Below are 21253 nucleotides of genomic sequence, written 5' to 3' on the forward strand. Positions count from 1 at the left end.
AGGAGAGGGATGGCTTCCTCGAGACCCTGACTTTGTGAGTTAGGGACAAAGCTGAGACTCAGTCCTGGCTTCCTCCACTCCCTGCTGTTTTCTTTCCATCATCCTTTCCTACCTCACTTGAAAAGCCTCCAGAAGGCCATATTTCCCTAAGCTCTGCTTCACTGTTGTCTCCAGAAGCCCAGTAAAACAGGTGCCTCTGGAAAGGACTTGGTCTTAGGACAGAAGCTGGTGCTGGAAGTAATTGGGGGTGGGGTACAGAACACCATTGTCAAGAGAAGGAGACTCAGTGTCTTCAGGACAGCAGATGCTTGTGGCATATCCTTGAACGCCCCTCACATCTCTGCTCTGTCTGCCGTGCAGGAGGGCATGGCCACCTTGAGACTGGCTCTGTGCCTGGAGTAAGCATGTCACGTAGGATCTTCCTTCAATCTTTACAACCTTCCTGTGACCTAGGAAAGATAATCCCTGTTTTGTAGAGAACATAGGCTCAGAGAAGGTCTTGGACTCGCATGAGGCCCTGTCACTAGGTAGCTACAAAGCAGAGACTGGACCCAGGGCCGGCTTTGTTCAGGGGAAGAGGCTCCGTGAATGTCAGCCTGAGTCAGCGTGTGGATTGTGCAAGACCCGGAGGCCAGCAGGGCAGAGCCTGAGAGCATCGCCTGCTGCTGGTGATTCGCCTTGATCTTGCTGAGGAAAGGCCTCTGGGGCCTGCAGGAGTTGCCAAGTACTTTTATACACGCTTAAATGAAATCTTGCAAGGAGCCAAGGCCATTAAATCATGGGTGAGAGGCTGCCTTTGACCTGCTTGGAGCTGCATCTTTCTCCTCCAGTTCAGCAGGGCCTGGCCGGGTGTCACTTCCTTTGTGACTTGATTGTGCTTGGGTAAAGTACCACGTGCTTGCTCATGTGGTAAGTGGATTTCTTGTGTCTGGACTCTGGCTGGACCAGCCCAGAGTGCCCCAAGAGGACCTCCTGCCTTTCGCAGGGTCATTTGCCTAAGGTGAAAGGTCAATATTTAATCTTCACAGTGACCCACAAAGAGGCCCTGCTGCCTTGTCCACCTGCCCTGGTTGGGACACAGCGTGGTCTCACTACCTGACAGTGTGGGTCATTTGGCTGTAGAGCTGCACAACCCCAAAGCCCCCCTGTGGAATTCCTACATCACTGGGCCCTTGTGTGAGTGCCCCTGTGTGGAACGCAGCTGCTCTGTGGGTGGTAAGATACTGTGTTGCCAGGGTCAGAGGCATCCAGGTTTGGTTCTTAAGTCTGCCACCAGCTAGCCGTGTGACCTTGGGCAAAGGACCAAATTGCTCTACATTTGAGCTTTCCCATCTGAAAAATGAGGGTAATTGAGCCAGAGTTATGGGATATGGAGGGGTAGCCTTAGGTCCATTAAGTATTTAATGCAGCGCACAGCTCCCAGGAAAGGGCAGCTATTCACAGTGACCATAGCAGTCTAGGTGCTCGCTGGTCCAGCAGAGAAGGCTGGCCTCTCCTCAAGCTGGGCCGGAGCTGGGCCCCGTTTTTCAGTAGGTAATTCAATTAGGTCATAGGAGGGAGACAAAGAAGGTCACTTGAGGCTGGAGGGCACTCAGCTGAACCCTCACTCCCAGAAGATTGGCAGCCAGGGCTCACAGCAGCCAGGGCTTACCCGGCCTGGCCCCATGGATCATCTGCTGCAGAGTTCCAGGGAAGGGTTCCGTGGGGTGAAGCGGGCCAATGACCCGGTTCATTCATGGGACTGTTATGTGACCTCTCAGGCAGGTCACTTCCCCTGTCTAGTCCTCCCTCAATCTCCTGGTCTCTGAAACCAGGTTTGTTGGTACTCAGAGTTCCTGCCCTGGGCCACTGTTCATTGAACCCATGATCTGACATGTGATCCCCAAGTTCCTGTCTTTCCGGTGTGAGTTAACTTTAGTTCTTCCTTTAAAACAGAATGGAAAACAACACAAGGCCTTATTCTTTTTTTTTTTTTTTTTTTTTTTGAGATGAAGTTTTGCTCTTGCTGCCCAGGCTGGAGTGCAATGGCGTGATCTTGGCTCACCGCAACCTCCACCTCCCAGGTTCAAGTGATTCTCCTGCCTCAGCCTCCTGAGTAGCTGGGATTATAGGCATGTGCCACCACGCTCGGCTAATTTTGTATTTTTAGTAGAGATGGGGTTTCTCCATGTCGGTGAGGCCGGTCTCAAACTCTTGACCTCGGGTGATCCGCCTCCCAAAGTGCTGGGCCTCCCAGCACTCGGCCTCCCAAAGTGCTGGGATTTCAGGCATGAGCTACCACGCCCGGCCAAGTCCTTATTCTTAGAGCTGAGAGAAGGAGAACTGCACGCAGTGGTGGGGAGCTGGCTTCCCCAGCAAACAGAGAGTCAGCCAGGGCTTTCCCTGGGAGCCTTGAGAAGAACAGCAAGCGAGGGAGGGTGTGGTCTGTGGGCCATATGCAGAGCGGTAAGCGGCCCTACAGCGGCCCTGCGTTTGGGGAAGGGGCGATTGGAACAGAGGTGAGCAGGAGCAGGCCTACCTTTGCATGGGCACTGTGCCCCTGAGGGTGGGGATATGAACTGCTCTTGAGGTTGAGGGTCTTTTTTGAGAACTTGTGCAGACCAAAATTCCTTTTGTGAAACCAGTCACCTCTTCCTATTGTATCTATTTAGTCACTATTTAGTCACCTAGGAGAACAAAACAACTAAAACAGCACCTCAGTGTGAATTCACAGAAACCTATTAATATAGATGGAACTGACGCTGTTTTTGTTTTTTTCTTTTTTTTGGGAGACCTGGTCTTACTCTGTCACCACCCAGGCTGGAGTGCAGTGGTGCAATCTCAGCTTACTGCAGCCTTGACCTCCCAAGTTCAAGCAGTCCTCCCACCTCGGCCTCCCTGGTAGCTGGGAATACAGGCATTTTTTTTTACAGCTAATTTTTTTAGAAAACCTTTTTTTTTTAATAAAGAGATGGGGGTCTTGCTATGTTGCCCAGGCTGGTCTTGAACTCCTGGGCTCAAGCAGTCCTCCTGCCTCAGCCTCCCAAATTGCTGTGAGCCACTGTTCTCAGCCTGAGGCTGGTATTAATGTGGGAAACAATACCCTTAGAAGTCAGACTTAGTAGTCAAGGTGAGAGAAGGGGTGAGCTGTGAAGTGCAGTGTGGAGGAGAGAGGGGAGCTCCAGCAGTGGTTTTGTTGAGTGTCCTTAAGGTAGACTTTTCTCACCTGTCCCATGTGGCCCCACAGGATGAGCGGACTGTCATGGAAAGCTGTTAGGCAGGGGCTGGAATGTCTGTTGGGAATGCTGGATGGGGCATCGGCCTCTGGGCTTGTTCTGCTCTGACCATAGGCAAATGCCCCTGTATAGAGCCTGACCCATGCACCTGGGCCAGGCTAAGCTTTTCTTGGCCCACATTTGCTCTGAATGCCTTTGGATTGAATCACACCCAGAAGTGTGCCTGGGGGTAGCTAGAAGGGCCCAGGCAAGCACTGTCCTGGTCTTGAATCCTGGGGAGTCACTCATGCCTGCTCTGTGCCTACTGAGGGCCAAGCCCTCCTCGTTGTTGGGCTGCAACTCTGAACAAAACAGGTAACATCTCTGGCCTCAGAAGGGCTTAGCTGGGGAGACACAATAGAGAGACAGCCCCTGTGGTCTGGTATCAGTGCCGCGAAGAAAATCAACAGAGGAGGTCACACATGGAGGATGGGGAGCAGTTCCACTCAGGGTGGTAAAAGGAGGCCTTGAACGCAGTGAGGGAGGAGCCAGGAATGGATATGGAGGAAGAGCATTCCCGGCTGAGGGAACAGTGTCCAGGCTCTGAGGCAGGGGTGATTTTGATGACTTCAAGAAACAGAAGAATGTCAGGGTGGCCCAGGGAGTGGCATTGGAGCAGGGAGGTGGGAAGGAGATGCCGTGGGAGATGTGTGTGAAGCCTGGCTGCAGAGGCCCTTGGGGGCCATGGGAGAGAACGTGCATTTTCTTCTAGGTCTGCGTGGGAAGTCACTGCAGAGTTTCGAGGAGGGGAGTTCCCAGCTCTGTATTTTTGAAGGGTCAGTCTCGTTGCTTGGACCAGTGAGGAGCCCCGTGGGATCCAGACTCGAGTGGGTGGAGCCGGGGCGGGTGGGAGCAGAGACACTGGAGGAAAGCTGGTCGAATGCACTGTGTATTTGGAGGCAGAACCAGCAGAGGGTCCTCTGGGTTGAGTGTAGGGCAAAAGAGAAAGAAGGCACCAAGCCTGGGGTCTGGGTTTTCTCTCTTACACTTGCTGGGTGGACGGTGGTGCCACTGAATGAGACGGAAAAGAGTTGGGGGGAGCTGGGTTGGGGTTGGGGGACCAAGGCTGCGTAGTAGGGCACAGTAAGAGTAAAATATCGTTAGCTGTCTTAGGAGGACAAGTAAAGTAGACATTAGGGTATTTGACTGGGGGCATGGCCAGGACTGGACATCTGAGTGTGTCGCTCAGCAGTGTTTAGATGGTATTTAAGCCTTGTGAATTATGAGATCATCGAGAGGGCTCAGGGCAGGGTGAAGGAGCTAGGACTGTGAGTGAGGCCCACCAGCGTCTAGAGGGGTCTGAAGGAGGAGGAGGAGGAGGAAGAGCAGGGAGGAAGGCAGTCAGGGGCATATGCTTGGGGTCCCCGAAGCAGGGTGTGTCAGTGGAGTGGTTGGAGGAGGAGAGAATGACCAGCTGTGACCAATGAGGTCAGATACCATGAGGAAAAGTCTTGGGCTCCAGCTTTGGCAAGAGGGAGGCAGGTCCCTGGGGGCCTTGAATAAGATGGGTGGGGATGGAGCCTGCAGGATTCGGCAGGTGGTGACCAGTCACCTTCAGGTTGCTCAGCATGCCAGTGTAAGACACCTGGGGAGGGAAAGGAAGTGGTCATGCATTCTATCAGGAAAACCCTTCCCAGCTAGTCAGTTCAGGGGGAGGACTGAGAAGCGGGAAATGGGTGTGGTGTGGTAGAAAGGGCTCTGCCCCCTTGGCTTGGTGCTGTATCCAGTACTTGAGACGGTATCTGGCACTCGGGATGTACTCCGTGAATATTTGTTGAATGAATGAGTGAGGAGTGAATGAATGAACTGAGACTTGTGATTCAGCCCTTCTCCCCACTGCCTGACATTTTGGTCTTGGCCCTCCCTGGGCCCCAGTGCTCTGCTTTTGTAAGATGGAGGGATTGGTTCTTGGTGGGGGTTCTTTACTTAGTGTTCACAGACCATTGTGGGAGCCAGCAGTGGGAAGCTGTGACCCCTCTAAAATTTCATGCAAAATACTGGGCATGTGTGCATTTTCTGAAAGTGATCTGTGATCCAGAAGAGGTTGGATCACAGATCACTTTCAGGTTGGATGAGACTTCCTGGGGCTTTCCTTGAGCCCTTTCTTTCCATTCTAGCCCCTGGGGCTAGTTATTGAGTAAAATAGGTAGAAGTGGCTCAAGTCTTGAGATCACCGGTAGTCATAGAGAAGCGTGGTCCTGTTATTTATCGTGAGATGGTGATAAATGGCAGTGAAATGCCAGTGTGGTGTAAAGTAGTCACAGAAAAACAGGAGGTAGCTTTATTAGCAGAGCCCACGTTGTGTTTTGTTCTATATGGAAAAGCCCTCCCTGGTTCAGGAACCTGTGTGATGTATTTGGGTGGGCCCCTTTCTGTTGTGGTGCACATGGGGTATGGGTTCCTGCAGGTGGGAAGTTGGGGTTGGGGGTGGTGCTCCTCTGGGGCGAGCTCATTGCTTAGAGCAAGCCTATTTTCATTCTCTAGCTAAAAGCCCAGCCTTTCCTGAGCATAGATGCGCCCCCTGCTCATTGTAGTTAACAGTGGGGGGGAGGCTCAGCCCTGGCCAGTGAATGGCCTGGGCCACTGGATAGCTGCTTATCTGTGCCTGGAGTCTTATCTCCAGGGCTGGAGAGCTGGGGTGTGTGGCAGAGATGCTGGACTGTTTCCCCCCGTCCTCACCCTGTGGTGGTGCCTGGTCCTATGCAGTCTCATCCTGTGTTGGGAACCTCTGAGGGGACCTGGGTCAGCCCTCCCAAGGGGTGATGTCTTCGTATACAACAGATAGTGCACTGAAATGAGTTCAGGGTTGCAGAAAGGGGAAGAAGCAGCACAGCCTGATGTCTGTGACCCATAGTCTTTCCAGGGTGGAGTCTGCTCTGAGATCTTTTCCTCTTCCTTCCCTGGGGCATAGGGTCATCTGAGGTTGAAGGAGTTTGTCCAGATATTCAGGAAGGTAGGTTCAGGTTATCTGTCATCTGCAGGGCCTGAGGGGCCATGTGGGATGTGAGCTAGGAGCATGCCCTACCTGGCAGTGTGGACTTTGCTCTATGAAGCATGTTCACAGTGCTGGTTTCCAACCTAACTTCCTTCTCTGTCTCTTTCCTCTGCCCCGCTTAGTTGGCTGGAGTTGTCTTCCTTGGAGTCGGGCTGTGGGCATGGAGCGAAAAGGTAGGTGTAACTGTCGCAGGACACTGAGCTTCAGGCAGCCAAAACCAGATTCGTTGGACTTCATTTTCCCTCCTCCAATCTGTTCCCTGACAACAAGCATTTCTTGTGCAGTGTCAAGGTGTATAGTTGTCAATCTTTACAGACACAGCTCTTGCGTACTCTGCCCACATGATAGTATTGGCTGCTGGAGGTATGGGCTGGGCTGGTTGGGTTTTGAGCCCTGTGGATGTGGAGAGCTCAGCTCTTGTATGCAGCTGTGCCCAGAGCAGGCTTGGGCAATCCAGCTTCCTGACCCTGTCTGTGCCTCTGGGAGCAAGCGGGCAGGTCCCTGAATACAGGCATGCTTATTGTTGAAGCCCTTATCCTCCAGGATGAGAAAGAGCAGGGAGCAGGGAGCGGGGCTGGGTGACATGCCCCCAGGGTGCCCTGTGGGGCAGGGGTGGGCCTTTAAGCACTTCTGGGCCTCCTTGCCCAGCCTCAGGAGGAGAGGGGAGGAGTGGAGACCTGGCTCCTACTGTCGGGAAGGACATGGTGCAGTTGCGGCTCCAGGAAGGGGATGAGACTGGATATGGGCAGGGTGGGGCTGTGCTGCTGCTTGTTGCCCTGTGGCAGGGGTGCTGGGGAGGCATTGAGGGCTGAAAAAGGCCAGGGAGGGAAGAGGGGAGGGGAGGGAAGCAGTAAGGTGGAGCAGGCCTGGCCAGAAAGAGCCAGGAATAAAGCTTCCTCTAGTGTCTTGGGCCTAGGCCTTCTTCCTTCAGCGGAACCTCCCTTTGCTTCCAGCAGGAGGAGGCAGGAGAACCTAGGTCTACAGGCTTTCCTGCCATGGTCTTAGGGACTGGATAAGGCCCACCTTCAGGTTTGGGCACCTTCAAAGTGGCCTGTGAACCCCTAAAGGGCAAGAGCTGGGGTACGGTGTCCCTTTGCCCCAGTGACCCAGAAGCAGGTTCAATCTGTGCCTCACAGCACCACCGTGTGGCTTCCCCTGGGACTGCAGCCGCCTAACTGGGTGTGGCCCTGAGTGTGGAGCTGGCTACTACAATTCCTTTGAATCTGTCGATCTAAAATAAGTGAAAAGGCCAGAACCTAGTTTAGAGAGAGTTTATTCAAGTACACATGTTGAGGACAGGCCTACCCAGGAAGCACAAATTCCAAAGAATGGAAGTCAGCTTTCCTGTTCGAAGTATAGGAGCTTGGGATCATTTATCCAGCCAAAGCCAGACAGAGACTCTGTTGCCCAGGCCGGAGCGCAGTGGCTGGATCTTGGCTCACTGCAACCTCCGCCTCCCTGGTTCAAGAGATTCTTGTGCCTCACCCTCCCAAATAGCTGGGATTACAGGCATGTGCCACCATGCCTGGCTAATTTTTGTATTTTTAGGTAGAGATGGGGTTTTGCCATGTTGGCCAGGCAGGTCTTGAGCTCCTGGCCTCAAGTGATCTGCCCTCCTCGGCCTCCCAAAGTGCTGGGATTACAGACGTGAGCTGCCATGCCCAGACACCTATGTATGTCTTGATGCTTAGTCACAATGTTCTGATTAGTTGAGGCGGTCTTTTTCTTTCAGGAAAGGTATGTTTAACATTCCACACTGAGGATGTAATTGTCCCTGGGTCTTAGATGATACCTGATCTGAGTTAGTAAAGAACAATGAAGGAGGCAGTTAAACTATAACAGATATCAGTGACTGGAAGGGGGGCTGTGGTCTCTCCGGTCCCTTAGTTCAACCATAATCTAAGAAACAGAATTGCAAACATGCTACATGACTCAGTCTCCAGGGCTTAGCTTCCCCCTTGGCGTTTTACAAACCCTATGGAACTGCTCTGCCCATTGTGTGACTGTGTTTATATTTAAATTGAAATTGAATATAAATTAAAATTCAGTCCTTCTGTCTCATTAGCCACATTTCAAGTGCTCCACGATACCTGTGGCCAAACAGTGGGGGTATAGTCTAAAACACCTCCATTGGTGTAGAAACTTCTATGGACAGCATTGCTTTGGCCTGCCCTTGGGCGTGTTTTCTACAAGAGTGTTCATATTGAGGCTGTTTTCATCTCAGAAGAGTAGTGTTCTTCATTAATTAGGTGCCAAATTGGGGGACTAACAAGGTCAGCCACCTGGGTGACCAGTTTGACCACAGGCCACAGGGCCCCGTTTCCCTCCAGGCCTGGAATAGGCACCCCACAGGCTGCAGAAGCCTGGTGGCTGCCTAGGAGGAACTCGCAGCGTAGGTGGAGGCCAGGAACACTTTCTGGGACCTGAGGTGGGCAGGGATCGCCTGGTCGGAGGGGCCCCTAAGGGCATGGATGGGGCCGGACTCTGGCCTGGCTGTCAACAAGAGGGCTGAGCCTGGGGAAGCAAGTTCCTGTTTTCAGTACCACCTCCATCCCCCAGGGCAGCATCCTTGACTCCCCTTCTGGGCCAGTGCTGCCCTGCTTTCTCTGTCTCTTTCAGGGTGTGCTGTCCGACCTCACCAAAGTGACCCGGATGCATGGAATCGACCCTGTGGTGCTGGTCCTGATGGTGGGCGTGGTGATGTTCACCCTGGGGTTCGCCGGCTGCGTGGGGGCTCTGCGGGAGAATATCTGCTTGCTCAACTTCGTGAGTGGCCACAGAGACAAGAGTGGGATAGGATGCAATGGGGTGCAGGCTCTGCTGGGCAGGATTATATGTTACCTGGTCAGAGCAGGTGGCAGCTCTTAGGAGCCTCCCCTAGGCCCCTGCCTGGGAGCAGGAGGCAGCCCTTTGCACTCTACTGTCTAGAGAAGCTGGTTCCTCCCAGGAGGAGAATTAGGTGCCCTCTGGTTTTTAGCCCTGGGTGGGAGGAGCCAGCTGCCTATAGGCCAGCTCTACTTCCCGCTCCTTTGCCTTTTATCTTCCTTCAGAAACTCTAAAAGAATTGTTTGTCTGCTACTGTCCTTTGCCCTTCCTGGCTAAGATCAAAAGATGTTGCAAGTAACCTTAAATCATTTCCCTCCTCCAAGGATGTGTGAGTCTGTTGGATGTACAAGTCAGAATCCCAAATTTCCTGGCAGAACTGCAGATTACTAAGAGTTTAGTTTTATATTTAGATACAAATTCATTTTTAGATTTATTCAGTTAAATAACACCTGGTGGGGAAAACACATTATCATATTTTGCAGTATATTGTTTGTTGACTTGATTAGATCAAGCTTTCTTTTTCTTGGACATAATTTTAAAAGCAAAACTATGGGCTTTTTGTCCTAATTTTTTCTCTGGAAAAAAAAAAAGAAAAGCTATGTTTAGCATCTTGCTTTTATATGAACAGAGATTACGTTTTGGCAGGCCTTGTGTGCATGTGTGTGTTTCCTTTTTCTTTTCTTTCTTTTTTTTTTTTTTTGATACCGAGTCTCGCTCTGTTGCCCAGGCTGGAGTGCAGTAGCGTGATCTCGGCTCACTGCAAGCTCCGCCTCCCGGGTTCACACCATTCTCCTGCCTCAGCCTCCCGAGTAGCTGGGACTACAGGCGCCCGCTACCATGCCCGGCTAATTTTTTTTTGTATTTTTAGTAGAGACGGGGTTTCACCGTGTTAGCCAGGATGGTCTCGATCTCCTGACCTTGTGATCCTCTCGCCTCGGCCTTCCAAAGTGCTGGGATTACAGGCGTGAGCCACCGCGCCCGGCCGTGTGTATGCTTTTTCTTACTTTGAAAGATTACTCCAAATTTGTCGGTTGTGGCAAGCTGCTTAGTGTCTTATATAGCCAGTGATAATGTCTGTGAGAGCACAGACTGCAGGCTGGGAGTCTGCCCTGATGGGATGTGGACCTGTGGCTGCACTGGCCCCTTGCAGAATGCCACCACTGCTTGTGGCCTGGGGCAGCTGAGCTTCTGGAGGGGTCTTTATGCTGACGATCATATACTTTCATGCAGAGTTGGTACAGATAACATTGGCACTTCCAGAATTGTAAAGAGCCCTGCAGGGAACTCACATGTCCTGCATGAACTATGTGACCCCAGGCAAGCTATGTACCTCGTGACGTAGCCATAGTTTCCTCATCCCTAAAGTGAGATAACAGATACGTAGGCACTCGATGGTTTTGTGTGTGTAGTGGGGAGTCATCAGATAGTGTCTTGGGCACAGTGTCTGTCCTAAAGGAGCCGACACCCCAGGATGCCACCCTGGAGGGTCCAGGTGGAACTGCTGGGGTAGGACAGCCATTCATTCCTGTGATAGGGTCTCCTCCTTGTCCAGGGAGGAGGGCTGCTTCATAGCAAATGATTGACACATTGGCTTGGAGCTTTCTCACACTTTTTCACTCATTTGAGTGTTATCAGCAATGCAGTGACATGGGTAGGGATAAATAGCCCCTTTTTACAGATGAAGCGAAGTTGTGCAGAGTCACCCAGCTAACTAAGTGTGGGGTTCTGGGGCCCCGATGTGGGACTCTCAGGTGCAGAGCCCACGCTCTGCTGAGGATGGTGGTTCTGGGTCAGGTGGGGTTATGTCTGTGTGGGTGCAGGCTGGTGGGGTGGTGACTTCTGCTCCTGTCCCCTTCCCCTGCAGTTCTGTGGCACCATTGTGCTCATCTTCTTCCTGGAGCTGGCTGTGGCCGTGCTGGCCTTCCTGTTCCAGGACTGGGTGAGGGACCGGTTCCGGGAGTTCTTCGAGAGCAACATCAAGTCCTACCGGGACGATATCGACCTGCAAAACCTCATCGACTCCCTTCAGAAAGCTGTAAGCACCTCCCCAGCGGGCCCCCGATAGAGCATGCACCTCCCTGTGCTGCCTGGAGCTGAGTCTAGCAGGGGCATCAGGCCTTCTCTGTGGGTTGTCTGCCTGCAGCTTGGCAGACAGCAGGGAGGCCGTGGAACAAGCCACTCCACCTCTGGTCCGTTCCACTTTGCCGGCTTGTGGTTGCCTGGTCAGCCAGCCCTTTCCCATTGGGATTGGGCAGGCAAGTCCAGCTGCACCCGAGGCCACCCACCCCCACGTGCCCGGCCCTCCTCTTTCGGCCCCAGATCTTTCCAATCCTGCCCAATAGCCACACCAGCTGCAATCCTCCTTAGGCGCTGCATACCGTAAGGCACAGCTTCTTCCCCCCGGCTCATGACTCACCGTCTGACGCTATTCCTATCCCCTTCCTCCCCGGGACCTTTTCCCCTTCCTCCCTGTGACCTTTTCCCCTTCCTGTTTAAGAAGCCAGGGCTGCCTGGAGGAAGCTTTGTCAGATCTAGTGGAATGTGACCTCCCTGGAATATGTGCCCAGGGGTTTGTCTAAGCAGTCCCAGGCTGTGGCCTTTACTCCATCTGGTCCCCATCCCTCTTATCTCTCTCATGTGTGGCTGCACCTGGAGGCTTGGACCATAGCTGTCACAGCCCCCTGGGGAGGAACCCACTCCTTGGCCATGTCAGCCTGTGCAGTGCAAGGCTCTTGTTTGATCTGTGTGCTGACAGAAAGCCCAGCTTCCTTAAGAACTTTTCATGTGGAACACTTTGGTTTTGAGAAGAAAATAAATCAGAAACCATTAAAAATCTATGATTCACTCTCATTATTAACCAAAACTTGTTCACCTTTATTTCATGTATTATGGGATCCAGCAAAACCCATTTATGGGACCAAAGACCCTGCCTGTATTGGTATTACTAATGTGTATTAGTCTGTGAAAGTCACCAAATCCCCGCCATGTTTTGATGCCTCTCCTTTCTTTTCTGTTCAGTGCCACCGTCCTTTTTTCATTTTCACGTAGCCTTGGCTTGCTGGTCTCAGCATGCTAGGTTGCGGTTCATCCCTGCATTGCCTTAAAAACATAGTTTTCTGCATTGACTTCTTTTTCTTTTAAAAATAAAACTTCTGGCCGGGCGCGGTGGCTCACGCCTGTGATCCCAGCACTTTGGGAGGCTGAGGCGGGTGGATCACAAGGTCAGGAGATCGAGACCATCCTGGCTAACATGGTGAAACCCCATCTCTACTAAAAATACAAAAAATTAGTGGGGCGTGGTGGTGGGCACCTGTAGTCCCAGCTACTCGGGAGGCTGAGGCAGGAGAATGGTGTGAACCCGGGAGGCGGAACTGGCAGTGAGCCGAGATCACGCCACTGCAGTCCAGCCTGGTCAACAGAGCAAGACTCCGTCTCAAAAAAAAGATAAAATAAATAAATTAAACAAAACAAAACAACACAAAACTTCCCAGGGGAGGGATTCAGTAAATTACAGAGCTTCCTTGGAGTGAAATTTCAGGTAATCACTAAAGCAAGTGGAACCGTGGAGGTGTGGGGGAGACAATTTTACCTGAGAAGTAAGCAAAACAAAATAACCAACCAGAAATCACCGTTGTCATTTGTTGTGATTATTGCCATAACCATGTCAGCTGTAAGGGCAAATGCAAAAAAGTTTTTTAGGGGAAGAGACACTGCCAGCTTCACAATGATGCTTTCAGTGTTTGGATTTTACACACTTTTTAGTCAAATAAGGATTTTCTTTGTAGCCACACCAGATGAGAGGAAGGGGAGGGCAGAGGCCCCAGGTGTGGGGCAGAGCTTTGATTGTGTTACCTTTCACCTTCATCGGACCTCTTTTCCTCAGGAGCAGACACTTAGCAGCTGTTTTTTGTAAAGGGGTGAAAAGGGGAATTCACTTGCAAGTTTCTCAGGGAGGAAGAACACTGCACACTAGGAAGTGTTCTCTTGTGGCAAGTAGAGGACCACACCAAGGTGCCGAGGGGGCCACAAAGGAGAGGATGCCACTCTCTTGTTCTCTGAGGAGGCTGGAAGGAGGCGTCTCCTTTGAGGAGGCTGGGAAGAAGGGCAAGCTCCCTGCTAAGGAGCGCCAGGGCTGGGTATGTTGTGCCTGGCAGTGGGGCCAGAGGGCTCCACTGAGCCAGCCATGTGGGTTGGACAGAGGAGGCACCGTGGCCCGGAGATACCTTCACTGCCATTTCCTTTTTGTTATTATTTTCTTTAACACATCAAAAGGGCAGGTCCTCTCTCTCTCTTTCTCTCTCTCTTTTTCTCCCCTTTTTTCTTTCTCTCCTTTTCTCTTTCTCTCACTCTTTCCTTTCTTTCTTTCTGATTGGGGTTGGGGGTCTTGCTGCGTTGCCCAGACTTGTTTCCAACTCCTGGGCTCAAACCATCCTCCCACCTCAACCTCCCGAGTCACTGAGGTTACAGGCCTGAGCTACTACGCCTAGCTGTTTTCTTCTTAAAGGGCTGCCTGGGTTGCCAGCTTAGCATCTCTGCACATGGGAGGTAGGGGGCGGGCCTTGATTTCTCTGCATGGTAGATGCCAGCAGACTTAGCCTGGCATCACTATGAATGATGCCGTATGCTGGGCAGCCATGGCCCTGTCTTGGAGCCCCTAACAGTTCTGGCTTTTGTGGTTGCAGAACCAGTGCTGTGGCGCATATGGCCCTGAAGACTGGGACCTCAACGTCTACTTCAATTGCAGCGGTGCCAGCTACAGCCGAGAGAAGTGCGGGGTCCCCTTCTCCTGCTGCGTGCCAGATCCTGCGGTGAGTTGGCTTGTGCTGGGGCACAGGGAGCCCGCCCTTCCTGAAGCCCAGCAGCTTTCCTGACTCCTCCAGTGCTCTGGGATACTTCTCTGTCATGGAGGTCTGAGGAGCAGGTGTGCTCTCTCCACACCCTCCTCAAGGCTGCCTCAGCTCTGAAATCCGATATGTGTACATTCTAGGAACACTGCTTGCATGACCCACCCTGGCCTTGGTGTTCTGGGTGAGGCAGGAGAAAAACAGTATTATTTCTACCTGGAGGGCTGTCACTTGTAGCTGGCCAAGAGCTATGAGTGAAATAAGGCCCGCTTAGCCCTCTTCCCTGTCCTTTTTCTGGAGCAGATTCCTAGAACTCAACAGTGCACGGGGGCTGTGGGTACACATCATTAACTGGGGAACAGTAGTGGAGAATTATTTTCTTTCTTTCTGTCTTTCTTTTATTTTGGAGACAGGGTCTTGCTGTGTCGCCCAGGCTGGAGTGTAGTGGCATGATCTTGGCTCACTGGAACCTCTGTCTCCTGGGTTCAAGCGATTCTCCTGCCTCAGCCTCCTGAGTAGCTGGGATTACAGGTGCACGCCACCACACCAGGCTAATTATTTTCTGGTTTTTTTTTTTGTTGTTGTTGTTGTTTGGTTTTATTTTAGAGACAGTGTCTCACTCTGTCACTCAGGCTGGAGTGCAGTGGTGCGATCTCAGCTCACTGTACAACCACTGCTTCCCGGGGCTCAAGCAATTCTCCAGCCTCAACCTCCCAAGTAGCTGGGACCACAGGCTTGAGCACCACACCTGGCTAATTTTTGTATTTTTTGTAGAGATGGGGTTTCACCATGTTGCCCCGGCTGGTCTTAAACTCCTGGGCTCAAAGCGATCTGCCCATCTTAGCCTCCCAAAGTGCTGGGATTACAGGTGTGGGCCGCTGCGCCTGTCCTGTCCTTTCTTTACCTATTGGCATTCCCAATCCAAGGCCAACGTCCTTGGGTTCCAGAAGCTGGGTTCTTGGGGTGACCTGTGAAGGAGCTCTGAATTTTGCCTGAACTGAGCCTGAGTAGAACTGGGCCAGTTGCCAGCTCTCGGTGCAGTTATGCAAAGCCTGGTCCTGGGTTACGGGCTTTGAGAAGGCAGAGCATCACCACTATTATATGGGCAAGTTCTGCAGCCCAGGAGAGGCTCAGATTTGCTGAAGCTGCACAGCTCTTCTGAGGTCTCCACTGCGACTGTGAAATGTACCAGTCTTGTAAGTGTTGCTTTTAGCACATATAGTTCTTACCTCCAAGTATAGGTCTTACCTCCTAGCAAACTGTGGCCCCCAGGCCAAATCCGGCTTGCTATTTTTCCATGACCTGTGAGTTAAGAATGCATTCAGATGTTTTTAAATGGTTGGAAATAAATCAAAAGAAGAATAATATTTTGTGGTACGTGAAAATTGTATGAAATTCAAATTTCAGTGTCCATAAAGTTTTCTTGAAATACAGCCATTCCTGTTTGTTTACAGATTGTCAGTGCCGGCTCTCATGCAACAAAAGCGGAATTGAGTCTGTGTCTGAAGTACTCACTCTCTAGCCCTTCACAGAGAAAGTTTGCCACCCTGTCCTGGCCTGAAGGATTAGTTGGTGGCGTGATTGAAGGACATGAGCTGTAATGGAATTTGCACAAATGTTTGCTAGTGTTTGGTTGTGACTTTACTAGAGCCTCTTACCACCAGCTTCTTGAGACACCAGAAGCAACTAATTTTTCTGCTTTTCTTGCAGCAAAAAGTTGTGAACACACAGTGTGGATATGATGTCAGGATTCAGGTGAGAACTCCCATGTATACAACTTGAAGAGTTCTTTAGGTTTTATTCCCTGTGGTTCAACATTCTGATTTAGCACAAGTGCAAATTGAAGTGGGAAAACTCAGGGCAGTGAAGCTCTTGATGCCACCTAAGCTGAGCATAGGCACAGGGTCACACACACTGCTTCCTGAGCTGGCGGCAGGACTCCTGGGAGCAGTAATGGTGATTCTAAGCCTTGTGAGCTGCAGTCCCAACAACTAGGAGTTGCTGCATTTAAAGAGGTGGGATGGAAGTTTTGAGGGACAAAGACTGCATTTTTAGGCGGCTCCTTGGCATCCCAGAAGACGTCTCTCGTTAAGGGGACAGCTGCAGGAGTGTATGTGCCTTGTTCTGGCCTCCGTGTGGAGGCAGTGGTGACAAAGAGGGAGGCAGGCCTGGGGCAGGGGCGAGGCTCTGTCCTCCAGGACTTCCTTTAGGCTGTGGGGAGTGTGCTCTTGGATGCAAAGAGAAGGAAGACCCCACCCCACTCCAGTCCTTGTTCTAGTGGTCTTTGGTGATATGAATGACTGCTGTTCTAAAAGGGAGGAGTCTCGAGGAATCTTCAGAGACCCCACCTGTTAGCCGTGGATATGAGGGATGTGTCCCTACAGCTTGGGGAACTGTCCTCCTTTAGGGACCTGCATTTCACAGGGAGAAACTGCTGTAAACTGAATGTGTGTGTCTCTCCAAAATTCACATGTTGGAACTTAAACTCCAATGTGATGGTATTTAAGAGGTGGGGTCTTGGGGAGGGGATTGGGTCATGAGGGCAGAGTCCTTATGAGTGGGATGAGTGTCCTTATGTAAGAGGCCCAGAGAGCTTATTTGTCACTCCACTGTGTGAAGACACAGTGAGAGGGTGCCATCCATGAACCAGAAAGTGGGCCCTCATCCAACACTGAATTTGCCAGTGCCCTGATCTTGAACTTCCCGGCCTCCAGGACTGTGAGAAATAAATTTCTGTTGTTTATAAGCCACCTAATCTATAGTATTTTATTCTAGTTGCCTGAATGGACTAAGATAAGAACCTATATCAACATCAGCTTCCCTAATTATGATTTTTTTTTGCCACTTATATTAATTTGCTAAGGCTGCTGTCACAACATACCACAGACAGAAATTTAAGCCACAGCAGGCATTTATTTTCTCACAGTTTGGAGGCTAGAAGTCCAAGATCAAGGTGCTGGCGAGGTGAGGTGGGTGCCTTCAGAGGGCTGTGATGGAAGGGTCTGTTCCAGGCCTCTCTCCTGGCTGCAGGTGGCTGTCCTCTCCCTGTGTCCTCACGTGGGCTCCCCTCTGTGCATGTCTGTGTCCTGATCTCCTCCTCTTAGCAGGATGCTCTTCATATTGGATTAGGGGGCACCCTGATGGCCTCATTTTAGCATAATTACCTCTGTAAAGAGCCTGTCTACAAATACAGTCACCTTCTGAGGTCCTGGGGGTTAGGACTTCAGTGTATGGATTTTGAGGACACAATTTAGCTCCTAACACCTCTAAAGTTAGGGGCTAATACTCCATCATGTTGCCATGGAGGAGGCTGATAGGTGTGAGGGGGCTGGGGCCGATTGCCCTGTGTGGGGTGGGCAGGGCTGGGGTGTGTGCTGGGATGGTTACTGACACCCCACCGGGGTTAGCAGTGGAGGGAGCTGGTTGGCTGGCGACTGTTGCTTGCTGGCTCTGTCTCCTGGAGCTGAGCTTACTGGTAGGATGCCTGCTCCGAGAAGCACCCTTCTTCTCTTCTTAGGAGACTCTGGACCCCCTTCTCCAGGTTTCTCTCCCTTTAGAGGCACATTTTCCTCCAAGCCTTCAAGCCCCTTCTCTTTCTCCAGATGTGGATGATGGGGAAGGGTATCTTGAGAAAGTTGGGCTTTAAATCTCTGGAGACCTGAAAGGAAACAGCCAGGGAGCCTTTGGTCAGACAGGTGGTGCGATGGCACAGTGCCCAGTGAGGGGCAGAGGCTGAGAGGAGCTGACGAGCATCTCCTGGAGAGTCCTCCTTGCCTGCCTGCTGGATCCCTCGTTCCCACCCTGCTTTGCCCTGCTCCTTGCCAGAGCTCACTAGGGGATCAGGGTGGGGACATCGTGTGTGCCAAAGGCTCAGACCCCTGTGGTGTTTTCCTGCAGCTGAAGAGCAAGTGGGATGAGTCCATCTTCACGAAAGGCTGCATCCAGGCGCTGGAAAGCTGGCTCCCGCGGAACATTTACATTGTGGCTGGCGTCTTCATCGCCATCTCGCTGTTGCAGGTGTGTCCCAGGAGCCTATAGGATTGGCAGGTGGCCTTTTTTCATTTGAGATTGGGCCCTTAACATAGAGTGCATGGGTCCAGTTTGGGTATGGTATTAAGGAAGCTTGCAGAAGAAAAAAAGGGATTCAACTGGATGTCCAAGGCTGAGAGAGTGTATGCGTGTTAAGTGTATTGGGGAGGAGAATGGTGGCTTCCATAAATGCTACCTATAGGGGGGCCCTCTGGGCAGGGGCAGGCTGGGAGGGGCTTGTGGCCCTGCACAGGTCCTGGTGGCAGCCCTCTCCAGAGGGCCCAATGGGCTGCAGAAGGGTCACTGCCTATCTGGAGGTAGGTCAGGAGTGTGCTCGGGGTGGGCCACCAAGTGCTGCAGATGGGGAGGTGAAACCCTTGGTCACCTGGGGCCTGAGGGTGGCCTGAGGCTCACGTGTGTGCACTTGCCCCAGGACCTCTCCTCCTGTCTCTGGCCCCTGGGCTGGAGTTGTCAGGTATCTTCCCTGTCCATGAGACATCCTCTGAGGCCTGCTGCCGTTTGTGGCATCCTTTCCTCTCCCAGGCTGTGCTTGTTCATTTGAACCAGGTTGCACATGTGGGAGGATGTTGGTGGCTGAGCAGGCAGTGAGGCCTGGGATGACTGGGCTGGTTGGTGACTGCTAGGAGAAGAACTGGCAGAGAAAGTCAAGAATTCAGTGATCAGAGAAACCAGGAGTCTTTCCAGTGCTGTTCAGGGCTTCCAAGAAGCCACAGCTTCTGGGTCCACTGATGCATTTCTTGTGTGGAAAATAACACCATTTAGAAAGTGTTTGACTCTGTTTTTGCCTTGAAGAGGGTGACTGAGGTAGACCCAGGGCCACCAGCCACCCACACATGCCTTCCTCCTTCAAGGAAGACTAAGAAATAGGAGGAAGCAACTGGAAAAGGAAAGATAAAAGTTATTTGCAAAATAGGCAAGGGAAGAATCAGACTTCAGAAGGACTGACTAGTCAAATTAGAACCACACAAGAATTTAAAGGGAAAAAAAGCCATTTCCAGAGGTCACCAAGTTCGTGTTCATCTGTTCACGTTAGAAGAACATCAGTCTCCTCTCATGATTTCCCTGCTCACCAAGGTTGGGATGGATCTTCAGACATTAGCACAGCCAAAATTGGGGATGGCCTTGGTTTTATTATGGAATCGACGTTTACAGGAAACATTCAAGATTTATTATTTTGGGAATCAGAACCAGTCAGGGTGACCCTGTTATTTTTGGTTTAACCCAGGGACAGGCGTGTCCTGCCCCATGGCTTGTGACATACTTAATCATGTTGGAGGCAGGACAGAGTGTCTGTTTTGCTTGTGGTGCCTGTGGTTTGCCTCTTCTAGGCTTTGGGAATGTAACAGACTAGACCCCAGGACCCCTTTTTTGCGGGAGGGGTGGCTGTGCTGTGCCACTCGCTCCGCGGTGCTGTCTCTACGTCCTCAGTCGCAGCTGGGGGGTGAGGAGAGGCGTGCAGTGGGAGCTCCCAACCCCACCCTCCGCTCCCTGCCCTCTGCCTTTGGGCCCCAGCAATGGCCGCTGACTCTGCTGGTGTTGGTTTCAGATATTTGGCATCTTCCTGGCAAGGACGCTGATCTCAGACATCGAGGCAGTGAAGGCCGGCCATCACTTCTGAGGAGCAGAGTTGAGGGAGCCGAGCTGAGCCACGCTGGGAGGCCAGAGCCTTTCTCTGCCATCAGCCCTACGTCCAGAGGGAGAGGAGCCGACACCCCCAGAGCCAGTGCCCCATCTTCAGCATCAGCGTGACGTGACCTCTCTGTTTCTGCTTGCTGGTGCTGAAGACCAAGGGTCCCCCTTGTTACCTGCCCAAACTTGTGACTGCATCCCTCTGGAGTCTATCCAGAGACAGAGAATGTGTCTTTATGTGGGAGTGGTGACTCTGAAAGACAGAGAGGGCTCCTGTGGCTGCCAGGAGAGCTTGACTCAGTCCCCCTGCAGCTCAAGCATGTCTGCAGGACACCCTGGTCCCCTCTCCACTGGCATCCAGACATCTGCTTTGGGTCATCCACATCTGTGGGTGGGCCGTGGGTAGAGGGACCCACAGGCGTGGACAGGGCATCTCTCTCCATCAAGCAAAGCAGCATGGGGGCCTGCCCGTAACGGGAGGCGGACGTGGCCCCGCTGGGCCTCTGAGTGCCAGCGCAGTCTGCTGGGACATGCACATATCAGGGGTTGTTTGCAGGATCCTCAGCCATGTTCAAGTGAAGTAAGCCTGAGCCAGTGCGTGGACTGGTGCCACGGGAGTGCCTTGTCCACTGTCCCCCTGTGTCCACCAGCTATTCTCCTGGCGCCAGAACTGCCTCTGGTCTTGATAGCATTAAGCCCTGATGGCGCCGGTGGCGCGGTGGGCATGGTTCTTCACTGAGAGCCGGCTCTCCTTTTCTTAAAGTGTGTAAATAGTTTATTTATAGGGGTAAGAATGTTCTCACACCATTTCACTTCCTCTTCCTCTCCTCCAGCATTCTCCTCTGAGCAGCCTTAGATAGTGTCCATGGCTGAAGCCGACCCTTTGAGTCCCCTTGAGTGTCTTAAGAACCAGCCCACAACAGCCTCTCTTTCTCCTCCACATACTGCAGCCTCCCTCCATGCATCCCACATACAAGCACTCCCCCACTCCCCAGTGTGGCCTGTCTTCTGGTCTTGGTGCTACTGAAATTGTCACCCAGAATTTGAATCCTGACCCTCCCCACTGCAAGCCCAGGGACCCCCAGCCCAAGATGGCCAGCCTGAAACTGTTGGCCAGGGCTCCTCTTGTGGCCATGTACCCAGGGCTGGCTGGCCTGCCATTTGCCTCTCCCCGGAGACAGCCGTTCTGCAACCACGCCCCTTGCCTAGCCACAACCCCAGGCTGCAGCTGCTCAGAAGCTCCGGGCGTTTTGTTTCTGGTGACCACCCCTAATGGGATATCGGTGATCACTGGTCCACCCTTCCTGTCAGGGCTTTCCTGGGGCTGCTCTTGGAAATGAAGTCTTAAGTACTGAATAACTCCCCTGGGGATAGCTGGGGCATTTGTCTAGCTGGGCTACTTTCTAACACTTTGCCATAGCTCGGACCACTTCTCATGTTCAGGGATGGAGTGCAACCTTAATTTACTTGCCGGAGTGTACATTCTAGTGTGGTGTATACTGGTGGCTGTTGATGATGATATTATCTTTTTTTTTTTTTTTTTTTTTTTTTACAATTCTCTGTAGACTAGGAGAAGAAGAATGCTTGTGTTTTTCGGAAGTGTGATGCTTCTCTTTGACTGCCAAACTCTTTTATGGAATATATCTTTATATTAA

At 51.9% G+C, this 21253-nt stretch overlaps 1 protein-coding gene across 6 annotated transcripts in view; it reads left to right on the forward strand.

Annotated features, from left to right (window-relative positions):
- TSPAN14 (tetraspanin 14) overlaps positions 1-21253 on the forward strand; it is a 65363-nt gene extending 44110 nt beyond the window's left edge. For 3 of the 6 annotated variants that reach the window (XM_016918763.4, XM_016918762.4, XM_054659751.2), the window contains 7 exons: positions 6372-6422; positions 8869-9015; positions 10940-11110; positions 13758-13883; positions 15630-15674; positions 17817-17936; positions 19516-21253. In XM_016918763.4, the coding sequence (XP_016774252.1) occupies positions 6372-6422; positions 8869-9015; positions 10940-11110; positions 13758-13883; positions 15630-15674; positions 17817-17936; positions 19516-19587 (732 nt within the window). In that variant the 3' untranslated portion in view covers positions 19588-21253. Of the gene's footprint in view, positions 1-6371; positions 6423-8868; positions 9016-10939; positions 11111-13757; positions 13884-14332; positions 15263-15629; positions 15675-17816; positions 17937-19515 lie in introns of those variants that run through there. The other 3 variants (XM_054659752.2, XM_063781943.1, XM_054659753.2) reach the window with 2 other exon arrangements.

Source organism: Pan troglodytes, chromosome 8 (genome assembly GCF_028858775.2).
Source record: "Pan troglodytes isolate AG18354 chromosome 8, NHGRI_mPanTro3-v2.0_pri, whole genome shotgun sequence".
Classification (NCBI taxonomy): domain Eukaryota; kingdom Metazoa; phylum Chordata; class Mammalia; order Primates; family Hominidae; genus Pan; species Pan troglodytes.